This window comes from Ovis canadensis, chromosome 1, assembly GCF_042477335.2.
Source record: "Ovis canadensis isolate MfBH-ARS-UI-01 breed Bighorn chromosome 1, ARS-UI_OviCan_v2, whole genome shotgun sequence".
NCBI lineage: Eukaryota > Metazoa > Chordata > Mammalia > Artiodactyla > Bovidae > Ovis > Ovis canadensis.
In genome coordinates, this window is record NC_091245.1 from 86,820,023 (window position 1) to 86,832,222 (window position 12,200).

Below are 12,200 nucleotides of genomic sequence, written 5' to 3' on the forward strand. Positions count from 1 at the left end.
AACTTGATAGCTCATTTCCTTTTAGCACAATGATGTCCCGTTGTCAGAATATACCATAGTTATTAGTATAGTCCATCTATTGAAGGACATCTTGGTTGCTTCCAAGTTTTGACAGTTCTGAATACAGCTGCTTGAAACATTTGTGTGCATGTTTTCGGACATAAGTTTTTATCTCCTTTGTGTAAGTACCAAGGAGTGTGATTGCTAGATCATATGGTAAGAGTATGTTTAGTTTTGAAAGAAACCACCAAATTGTCTTCCAAAGTGGCTACAGCATTTTGCATTCCCACCAGCAATAAAGGAGGGTTCCTATTGTACTACATGCTCACCAGCATTTGGTGTTTTTAGCATTCCAGATTGGGGGCGCTGTAATAGTGTATGTGGTTGTATCTCATTGTTTTAATTTGCATTTCCGTGATATACAGTATGGAACATCTTTTCATATGTGTTTTTGCCATCTTTTACATATACTTATTTCCCTTTTTTGTATTTTCTTCAGTGAAGTGTTAAGATCTTTAGCACTATTTTATTGGATTGTTTGTTTTCTTATTGTTGTAAGAGTTCTTGTGTGTTTTGGATGACTATCCTTTATCAGAAGTGGATTTTGCCAATATTTTCTCCCAGTCACTATCTTGTCTTCTCATTCCTTTTACATAGTCTTTCACAGAGCACACCTTTTAAATTTTAATGAAGTCTAGCTTATCAATTATTTATTTTATAGAAGATGCCTTTGATATTGTATCTCAAAAATAATCACCATAACAAAGGTCATCCAGGTATTCTCCTGTGTTATCTTTTAGGGGTTTTATGGTTTTGCCTTCTCAAAGGCCCCAAATCCAAGTGGGATTATATGAGACTTCAACAAAGATGTTAAGTAATGTTTCTGGAGTACAAAAAGAAAAGGGAAAATATCCCAACTCACTCTATAGATAAATATTAGGATATTTATTAATATATTTCATTATATTAATAGATTAAAGGAGATTAAATAGATTTCTAAATCCCATGGATTAAACTTTTTCCTAAATTAAAAAAAATCTCATTTTAGTAATAGAGTAATAGAAGGAAACTTTCTTGATAAAGCTTATCTGCTTGAACCTACAGCAATCCTCATACCCAGTAACATTTGGAAGAATTCCCAATACCATGAGGAATATGAGAAGAATGATTGCTTTCACTAGTATTGTGATTATTCAGTACTATTTTGGAAAAAATAGTAAATGAAGTAAAGAAATGTGAGATAGAAAAGTTGGAGAGAAGGAAAGATATATAAATATTTAATGAGAAAAGGGAAGATGAGGGGACCTATCATTTGCAGATGCTACGATTGTCATACCTAAAAACTAAGACAATCAACGGAAAATCAGTTAAATACTAAGAGGAGAACTGCATAAGGTAGCCCCACATAAGTTAAATTTATAATTTTCTTTATTTCCTGTATGTGAATTACGGAAAACATCTATTAACAACACAGAGAAAAGTCTAAAATAGCTAAGAACAAATTTAATAAAAACGTGTATAAAATCTACATGAAAAAAACTTGCTGGAGATGTTTTCATGGGAATAGGATGAGAACACTCACTGCAAAGATTTTAACTTTTCCTGAACTAATCTATAAATTCAGTGAAATCCTAAACAAAATTCAAATGGAATTTTATTAAAATTGGTTCCTAAAACTATATTTCTCAATAAAAGTGACTATCAATGGAAAAATAAATTTGAGCTGATTATGAAGTTAATTAGTAAGAAGAATGAAAAGAATAGCTAAAGAAAGTTTAAAAGAGGAGAAACATTAAAAAATATACTTAACCTATAGTAATTTAGAACTATGTGGTTAATGCAGAAATAGAAACATAGATCAGCGGGGAGAATAAAACCAATCCCAAAACTGGGCTTCCTGGGTGGCGCTAGTGGTAAAGAAAAAAACCCACCTGCCAATGCAGGAGACATAAGAGACGTGGGATCGATCCCTGGGTTGGGAAGATCCCCTGAAGGAGGGCATGGCAACCCACTCCAGTATTCTTGCCTGGAGAATCCCACGGACAGGAGGGGCCTGGCGGGCTATAGTCCATAGAGTCACAAAGAGTCAGACGATACCAAAATGACTGAGCACACTGCATGCGTATCTGTATTAATACACGTGTGGGTTTTATACATGATTAAAGTGGCTTTACACTAGTAAGAAAAGGCTGCCCTGTTCAGTGAGTACTGGGACAAAGATCTAAGCATGGAAAGCCAGACTGATAAATAAAATATAGGAAAATGTGCTCTAGTCTGGCAGGAAGAAGAAAATTCAGCAGGTGGCAAAGGACACTAAAGATTTAAAGGAAGTGAAATGACGGAACAAACTCTCAACGTAGCAGGAAGAGATGGGCTCAAGGATGGGCTCAACCTGTAGAGGCTGGAAAGTGAATGAAGAAAGAGGAGGTGACCACATGCAGATCCAGAGGTAGAGAAAAGACATTTTTTGAAGGAATTTGTGATATTTTCTGTAAAATAGAAGACAAGAGTATATGGAGATAATATCAAAGAAAAGAATTGATGGAGATAGAACTTCATTTCTTGACTCCTTGGTTTCTGGTGCCAGTGTGTGAAAAAATCAAATATCTATCAGACTACATTCTGACAAACAAGATGGATGAAATCCAAGTGTTTTTGAATGTTACCTTTCAAAGACAGCAATAAGAAGGTGTTAAGTTGGCTTAAAGCTCAACATTCAGAAAACTAAGATCACGGCATCCAGTCCCATCACTTCATGGCAAATAGATGGGGAAATAGTGGAAACATTGGCTGACTTTATTTTGGGGGGGCTCCAAAATCACTGCAGATGGTGATTGCAGCCATCAAATTAAAAGACACTTACTCCTTGGAAGGAAACTTATGCCCAACTTAGACAGCATAATAAAAAGCAGAGACATTACTTTGCCAACAGAGGTCTGTCTAGTCAGTCCAGTTCAGTCGCTCAGTCAAGTCCAACTCTTTGTGACCACATGAACCGCAGCACGCCAGGCCTCCCTGTCCATCACCAACTCCTGGAGTCCACTCAAACCCATGTCCATTGAGTTGATGATGCCATCCAGCCATCTCATCCTCTGTCATCCCCTTCTTCTCCTGCCCTTCATCCTTCCCAGCATCAGAGTCTTTTCAAATGAGTCAGCTCTTCCCATCAGGTGGCCAAAGTACTGGAGTTTCAGCTTCAACATCAGTCCTTTCAATGAACACCCAGGACTGATCTCCTTTAGGATAGATGGGTTGGATCTCCTTGCAGTCCAAGGGACTCTCAAGAGTCTTCTCCAACACCACAGTTCAAAAGCATCAATTCTTTGGCACTCAGCTTTCTTTATAGTTCAACTCTCACATCCATACATGACCACTGGAAAAACCATAGCCTTGACTAGACAGACCTTTGTTGGCAAAGTAATGTCTCTGCTTTTTAATATGTTATCTAGGTTGGTTATAACTTTCCTTCCAAGGAGTAAGCGTCTTTTAATTTCATGGCTGCAGTCACCATCTGCAGTGATTTTGGAGCCCAGAAAAATAAACTCAGCCACTGTTTCCATTGTTTCCCCATCTATTTGCCATGAAGTGATGAGACTGGATGCCATGATCTTCGTTTTCTGAATGTTGAGCTTTAAGCCAACTTTTTCACTCTCCTCTTTCACTGTCATCAAGAGGCTCTTTAGTTGCTCTTCACTTTCTGCCATAAGGGTGGTATGTCATCTGCATATCTGAGGTTATTTCTCTTGGCAATCTTGATTCCAGCTTGCGCTTCCTCCAGGCCAGTGTTTCTTATGATGTACTCTGTATAGAAGTTAAATAAGCAGGGTGACAATATACAGCCTTGACGTACTCCTTTTCCTATTTGGAACCAGTCTGTTGTTCCATGTCCATTTCTAACTGTTGCTTCCTGACCCGCATACGGGTTTCTCAAGATGCAGGTCAGGTGGTCTGGTATTCCCATCTCTTTCAGAATTTTCCACAGTGTATTGTGATCCATACAGTCAAAGGCTTTGGCATAGTCAAGAAAGCAGAAATAGATGTTTTTCTGGAACTCTCTTGCTTTTTCGATGATCCAGCGGATGTTGGCAATTTGATCTCTGGTTCTTCTGCCTTTTCTGAATCCAGCTTGAACATCTGGAAGTTCATGGTTCACATATTGCTGAAGCCTGGCTTGGAGAATTTTGTGCATTATTTGACTAGCGTGTGAGATGAGTGCAATTGTGCGGTAGTTTGAGCATTCTTTGGCATTGCCTTTCTTTGGGATTGGAATGTAAAGTGACCTTTTCCAGTCCTGTGGCCACTGCTGAGTTTTCCAAATTTGCTGGCATATTGAGTGCAGCACTTTCACAGCATCATCTTTCAGGATTTGAAACAGCTCCACTGGAATTCCATCACCTCTACTAGCTTTGTTCGTAGTGATGCTTTCTAAGGCCAACTTAACTTCACATTCCAGGATGTCTGGCTCTAGGTGAGTGATCACACCATTGTAATTATCTAGGTCATGAAGCTCTTTTTTGTACAGTTCTCCTGTGTATTCTTGCCACCTCTTCTTAATATCTTTTGCTTCTTTTAGGTCCCTACCATTTCTGTCCTTTATTGTGCCTGTCTTTGCATGAAATGCTCCCTTGGTATCTCTAATTTTCTTGAATAGATCGCTAGTCTTTCCCATTCTATTGTTTTCCTCTATTTCTTTGCACTGATTGCTGAGGAAGGCTTTCTTATCTCTCCTTGCTATTCTTTAGAACTCTGCATTCAAATGAGTATATCTTTCCTTTTCTCCTTTGCTTTTCACTTCCCTTCTTTTCACAGCTATTTGTAAGGCCTCCTCAGACAGCCATTTTTCTTTTTTCCATTTCTCTTTCTAGGGGATGGTCTTGATTTATGTTTCCTGTACAATGTCACAAACCTGTCTAGTCAAGGCTATGGTTTTTCCAGTGGTCATGTATGGATGTGAGTTGGACTATAAAGAAAGTTGAGCACTGAAGAATTGAGGCTTTTGAACTGTGGTGTTGGAGAAGACTCTTGAGAGTCATCCCTTGGACTGCAAGGAGATCCAACCAGTCCATCCTAAAGGAGATCAGTCCTGGGGGTTCATTGGAAGGACTGATGTTGAAGCTGAAACTCCAGTACTTTGGCCACCTGATGCAAAGAGCTGACTTATTTGAAAAGACCCTGATACTGGGAAAGATTGAAGGCAGGAGGAGAAGGGGACGACAGAAGATAAGATGGTTGAATGGCATCACTGACTCGATGGACATGGGTTTGGGTGGCCTCTGGGAGTTGGTGATGGACAGGGAGGCCTGGTGTGCTGCGGTTCATGGGGTCGCAAAGAGTTGGACACGACTGAGCGACTGAATTGAACTGAATAAGCACACAATAGCTGACTTAAGAAGTTTGTCCATTAATTTGCAGAATTCTTTCACTTACAGAAAGCCATTGACAGTGGCCTTTGTAGCCATCATTTAGAAGGTTCTCAACATGGCAAGACCTTGAGGCTTGGACTGGGTTCTGCCTTTTTGCCCATTTGAGAACAAGGGAAGCTGACCATGCTTGGCTTCCTCTGAGGCGAGTTTTGGGAGAGGCCAAGTCTTTTTCTTGCCCCAGTGTTGAAAGCTTTTCCTGTATATGGGATATAACTGCAGTTGAAACACTTTTGATTTATACCAGGGCCAGGCACAGTGTGGGTGTAACTAGGATATAAATAAGGCCTTGCATAGTTTTGGTCTTAATGTGCACAGAGGCCTGTCTTTAAAATGACTGCCAAAACAAGTGGGATTTCTTGGAAAATAAATATCCTCACTCTATTAGTTTTTAAACAAATAGTGAAAGCATGTGGAGATCTTTTTTTCCAAGAGAAAAAAAAAAGCCTTTGGGGGGAAAAAAATCAATATTAAAACCACATCTTTGCTGTCTAATTACTCAGTATTGAAATAACCATAGACAGAGATGTCATTCATTTTGAAGAAGTAAGATTGTACTTTGGGAAAATTACCTCAGGACACTAATGCCAAAATATAAGCCATTAAAATATTTTGGCATCAAGAATGAATTCGTGTTAAAATACTATGAATAGAAAGAGCTGAATTTACAAATATGAAGCCTACTAAATGAGTTCTTTAGATTCATACCAGGAAATTACATGGAACCAACCCTAGCCTTGAGTCCTAGAATATATCTTTTAAAATTATTCGTATTGGAGAGAGCGGAGCACGGGGCCATCAAAATGGCCAGCTGGAATCCTCAGTGTGCTTGTGTGCTCAAGTTTCTAATGTGAATTAATTCAGGAATCACTTGACTTCAGGTTTTAACATTTTGCCTTTATCAGGATTTGTGGGTCCCTCACCCCAACATTAACCAGCCTAACAGTGATTCTTTCCTGCCTGCTATCCCTTGGGTATTGTCTGTGGATAGGGAAAAAGTGGGACAGAAAAGAGTTAGGCAGGAGAAATAAAGGCAGGAATGGGATGGGCTTAAAGGAGAGGGCAGGGCGGGGGGGAACCTGGAGAGGAGAGGGTCCTCTGGGCTTAGCAGATGAGCATTTCTGCTGTTTCCTTGTGCTCTTCTGGGTCTCAGGACCAATTATCGTGACATCCAGCAAAATGCAAGGCAGCGGCAATGTCTCCTCCAGCGGACAATGTTCATTTGGGACACTCCATCTGGGTCCGTTCCCCCGACAGGACTGTACACAGCAGGAATTTCACACTTGGTGCATGGGTGACACCAGTTCAGCGGTGACACTGTTTTTGCTGGCCCGAGAGCAGTAGCTCTCCAAGCGCTAGGCCAGCAGCCCCAGCAGAATCCCTCCTGAAGGAGCTCACCTCTGACACTTCACCCCACAGAGGTGAAGCCTGCCCTACCTTTCTGGATCAAAGTCCTTGGCGGCTGGGCATTTGTGCTTGGGAACTTGCTCCTTCAATGCCAGGTGCTTCTCCTTGTTGGCCAGAAACTCCTGCTCCAGCAGTTCGAGGTGTCCCTGCAGTTTCTCCAGGACCTGTAGCAGTGACACGCTGGAATCATTCACGTGTAAGCCCATGTGTGTAGTAGTAGTTTTTTCTCCAAAACACAATGAGAGTGTTCCCTATAGGAGTGTTAAAATGAAGCCACCATCCTTCTCCTGGCACTTGTTGTGTTTCAGAGTCTGACATCTAAAATACAGACAACCCAAGAGCCGTCTTAACATTTACAACACCCGCAAGCACATAGCTGAGACTTACAGTGGCTTCTGATGTCGTTCCTAGCACCCACTCAGAGGCCTTTGAATTTTGTTAATGGGACGTTAATAATCCTACATATTTGCAGGCTAATTTTTAGCGTATAGAGCACTTTTCCATTCATTATTTTATTTAATCCACCATCAGTATTGTAAATGTCACAAAATAGGTTTATTATCCCAGTTTTATAGAGGAGGAAATTGAAGCTCTAGAAAGTATGTCAGAAGCCACATAGAACTTAGAAACCATAAATGCTTGAGAAGGGTGGAGAAAAGGAAACCCTCTTGGTGGGAATGCAGACTGACACAGCCACTATGGAGAATAGTACGGCAGTTCATTGAAAAACTAAAGCTAGAGCTGCCATATGACACAGCAACCCCATTACTGGGCATAAATCCTGAGAAAACTGTAATTCAAAAAGACACGTGCACTCCAATGTTCACTGCAGCACTCTTTATAATAGCCAGGACATGGAAGCAACCTAAATGTCTATCAACCAGTGAATAGATAAAGAAGATATGATGCATATTAACAATAGAATATTATTCAGCCATAAAAAGGAATAACTTGGGTCATTTGCAGAGTTGTTTATGGACCCAGAATCTGTCATACAGAATGAAGTAAGTCAGAAAAACAAAGATTGATGCGTGTACATGGAATCTAGAAAAATGGTGCAGACCAACCTACTTGCAGGGCAGGAATAGAGATGCAGAAGTAGAGAATGAAGACGTGGATACGACAGAGGGATGAACTGGGAGATTGGGATTGACATGTGAACTGCCATGTGTAAAACAGATCGCTCCTGGGAACCTACTGTGTATCACAGGGAGCTCAGCTCAGTGTTTTGTGATGAGCTAGTTGGATGCAATGTGGTGGGGAAGTGGGAGGAAGGTCAAAGAGGGAGGTTCAGTTCATTCAGTTACTCAGTCATGTCCAACTCTGCAACCCCATGGACTGCAGCACGCCAGGCCTCCCTGTCCATCACCAACTCCAGGAGTTTACTCAGACTCATGTCCACTGAGTCGGTGATGCCATCCAACCATCTCATCCTCTGTTGTCCCCTTCTTCTCCCGCCTTCAATCTTTCCCAGCATCAGGGTCTTTTCAGTTGAGTCAGTTCTTCACATCAAGTGGCCAAAGTATTGGAGTTTCAGCCTCAACATCAGTCCTTCCAGTGAATATTTAGGACTGATTTCCCTTAGGATAGACTGGTTTGATCTCCTTGATTCTTCTCCAACACCACAGTTCAAAAGCATCAATTCTTTGGCACTCAGCTTTCTTTATAGTCCAACTCTTACATCCATACATGACTACTGGAAAAACCAAAGCCTTGACTAGATGGACCTTTGTTGGCAAAGTAATGTCTCTGCTTTTTAATATGCTGTCTTTGTTGGTCATAACTTTCCTTCCAAGAAGTAACCATCTTTTCATTTCATTGCTGCAAAGCCATCTGCAGTGATTTTGGAGCACCCCAAAATAAACTCAGCCACTGTTGCCACTGTTTCCCCATCTATCTGCCATGAAGTGATGGGATCAGATGCCATGATCTTAGTTTTCTGAATGTTGAGCTTCAAGTCAACTTTTTCACTCTCCTCTTTCACTTTCATCAAGAGGCTCTTTAGTTCCTTGCTTTCTGCTATAAGGGTGGTGTCATCTACATATCTGAGGTTATTGACATTTCTCCTGGCAATCTTGATTCCAGCTTGTGCTTCTTCCAGCCAGCATTTCTCATGATGTACTCTGCATATAAGTTAAATAAGCAAGGTGACAATATACAGTCTTGATGTACTCCTTTTCCTATTTGGAACCAGTCTGTTGTTCCTGTCCAGTTCTAACTGTTGCTTCCTGACCTGAATACAGATTTCTCAAGAGGCAAGTCAGGTGGTCTGGTATTCCCGTCTCTTTCAGAATTTTCCACAGTTTATTGTGCTCCACACAAAGGCTTTGGCATAGTCAAGAAAGCAGAAATAGATGTTTTTCTGGAACTCTCTTGCTTTTTCGATGATCCGATACATGTCGGCAATTGATTTCTTGTCCCTCTGCCTTTTCTAAAACCAGCTTGAACATCTGGAAGTTCATGGATCATGTACTGTTAAAGCCTGGCTTGGAGAATTTTGAGCATTACTTTACTAGTGTGTGAGATGAGTGCAATTGTGCAGTAGTTTGAGCATTCTTTGGCATTGCCTATTTTGGGGATTAGAATGAAAACTGACCTTTTCCAGTCCTGTGGCCACTGCTGAGTTTTCCAAATTTGCTGGCATATTGAGTGCAGCGCTTTCACAGCATCATTTTTTAGGATTTGAAACAGCTCAACTGGAATTCCGTCACCTCCCCTAGCTTTGTTTGTAATGATGCTTCCTAAGGCCCATTTGACTTCACAGTCCAGGATGTCTGGCTCTAGGTGAGTGATCACACCACCGTGATTATCTGGGTCACAAAGATCTTTTTTGTGTGTGTGTAGTTCTTCTGTATATTCTTGCCACCTCTTCTTAATATCTTCTGCTTCTGCTAGGTTCATACAATTTCTTTCCTTTATTAAGCCCATTTTTGCATGAAATGTTCCCTTGGTATCTCGAATTTTCTTGAAGAGATCTCTAGTCTTTCCCACTCTACTGTTTTCCTCTATTTCTTTGCACTGATCACTGAGGAAGGCTTTCCTATCTCTCCTTGCTGTTCTTTGGAACTCTGCATTCCAATGGGTATCTTTCCCTTTCTTCTTTGCTTTTTGCTTCTCTTCTTTTCTCAGCTATTTGTAAGGCCTCCTCAGACAGCCATTTTGCTTTTTGCACTTCTTTTTCTTGGGGATGGTCTTGATCCCTATTTCCTGTACAATGTCACAAACTTCTGTCTATAGTTCATCAGGCACTCTGTCTATCAGATCTAGTCCCTTAAATCTATTTCTCACTCCCACTGTATAATCATAAGGGATTTGATTTAGGTCATACCTGAATGGTCTAGTGGTTTTCCCTTCTTCCTTCAATGTAAGTCTGAATTTGGCAATAAGGATTTCATGATCTGAGCCACAGTCAGCTTCCGGTCTTATTTTTGCTGATTGCGTAGAGCTTCTCTATCTTTGGCTGCAAAGAATATAATCAATCTGATTTTGGTGTTGATCCTCTGGTGATGTCCATGTGTAGAGTCTTCTCTTGTGTTGTTGAAAGAGGGCTTTTGCTATGATCAGTGTGTTCTCTTGGCAAAACTCTATTAGCCTTTGCCCTGCTTCATTCTGTACTCCAAGGACAAATTTGCCTGTTACTCCAGAGATTCTTGACTTCTTACTTTGCATAATGAAAAGGACATCTTTTTTGAGTATTATTTCTAGAAGGTCTTGTAGGTCTTCATAGGACTGTTCAACTTCAGCTTCTTCAGCATTACTGGTCGGAGCATAGACTTGGATTACTGTGATATTGAATGGTTTGCCTTGGAAGCGAACAGAGATCATTCTGTCGTTTTTGAGATTGCATCCAAGTACAGCATTTCGGACTCTTTTGTTGACCATGATGGCTACTCCATTTCTTCTAAGGGATTCCTGCCCACAGTAGTAGATATAATGGTCATCTGAGTTAAATTCACCATTCCAGTCCATTTTAGTTCACTGATTCCTAGAACGTTGATGTTCAGTCTTGCCATCTCCTGTCTGACCACTTTAAGAGGGAGGAGATATGTGTATACATATACCTGATTCACTTCGTTGTACTCCAGAAACTAACACAACTTTGTAAAGCAATGATAATAAAATATAAATTAATAATCCAATAAAAAATTGAAGTTAAAGGACCTGGGATTGAATGGCTTGGAGGATGTGATGGAGCAGGATTATCAGGAAATTTAGCCAGAAGCTTTGAGTAAGTCCTCCAGATGTAGCTCATGCAGATGAATATTTAAACTGTGCAGGTCAGGGTCTTGATGTATAGAGGCTACAGCTGTGAAGCCCCAGTTGCTAAGCATTCCCTGAGAGCTGCCCATGTTTAGTCCTGTGCCCAGAGTGTGAGAGACACAAAAGTTATATGAGGCACAGTCTCTTGTCTCAGAGATTTTAATCCAGCTGGGAATAGAGACTGTGGAATAGAATACTTTGCCATGGCTCAATGGAAGAAGTGAGACTTAACTCAGCTTAAAGGGTGCTCAAGAGGGCTTGGACCAGGCAGTATCAGTGAAAATGGACAGGAAAGGATGAATTGGAGAGATATTACTAAAGGCAAAAATGCTGCATCGTGGGGTTAGAGAAACAGATACACCAGAGTTCAAGTTCAGATTGTTACCTACTAATTGTATGATTTCAGTCACCTTGAACTCTAAGCTTCAGTTTTTGCATTTGAGAGCATAATAGCCCTCACCTCATATTGTGAAAATTAAATGAGATACTGCTTAGCCCCAGGAGCATGGTACACACTCAATAGATGGTAACTATCATCTTCATTATTACTCTTACTATTACTAAAATAAATAAACAAGTTCAGAAGCATATTGGCCAAAGGGCATAAATGGCAAAAGTGGTGCATGTTTTCCATTTTCCTCCAGATCTATCCTCCATCTTTCTCTGTGCCCCAGCCAGGAGGCTGGCCTTCAATGGAGTGTACCAGCAGGCTCCAGCGCCCTTGGCTTTGGTTGGTTTCAGTCAATGGAAGGCAACTGCAGGAGAGAGGAGCTGAAGAAGGATGAGGTAGGGTCTTTATTTCCTTGATTTCCTCCTGCCTGTATTAACACGGATTGGCTGTGTCTCTACCAACAGCCACGGAGCTCGTCAGCTACTCCTATAGCTACCGCTGCTCTCCTCATACACCTTTATCTGTTCTTCCTCCAGCCCTCTGCCCCACTGTTCCTTCCATGAGATCCTTTCTGTGCCTTAATTGGTTATAAAATAATACCTTCCTAAACCCTCCTCAGTTCCTCCACTGGAGTAAGTCATCTCTTTCTTGCCAGGACCCTGACTGGCACTATAAATCTCACAGACAGTATGCAGATTCCTAGCTTGGGAGGTAGAAAGAAT

The 12,200-nt window shown here is 40.9% G+C and overlaps 1 protein-coding gene across 1 annotated transcript in view; it reads right to left on the reverse strand.

Annotated features, from left to right (window-relative positions):
- The window catches only part of AKNAD1 (AKNA domain containing 1), a 47,007-nt gene that overhangs the window by 26,959 nt on the left and 7,848 nt on the right, over positions 1–12,200 (reverse strand). The window contains exon 5 of the mRNA XM_069580339.1: positions 6,858–6,991. Coding sequence (XP_069436440.1) covers positions 6,858–6,991 — 134 coding nt within the window. The remainder of the gene's footprint in view (positions 1–6,857; positions 6,992–12,200) is intronic.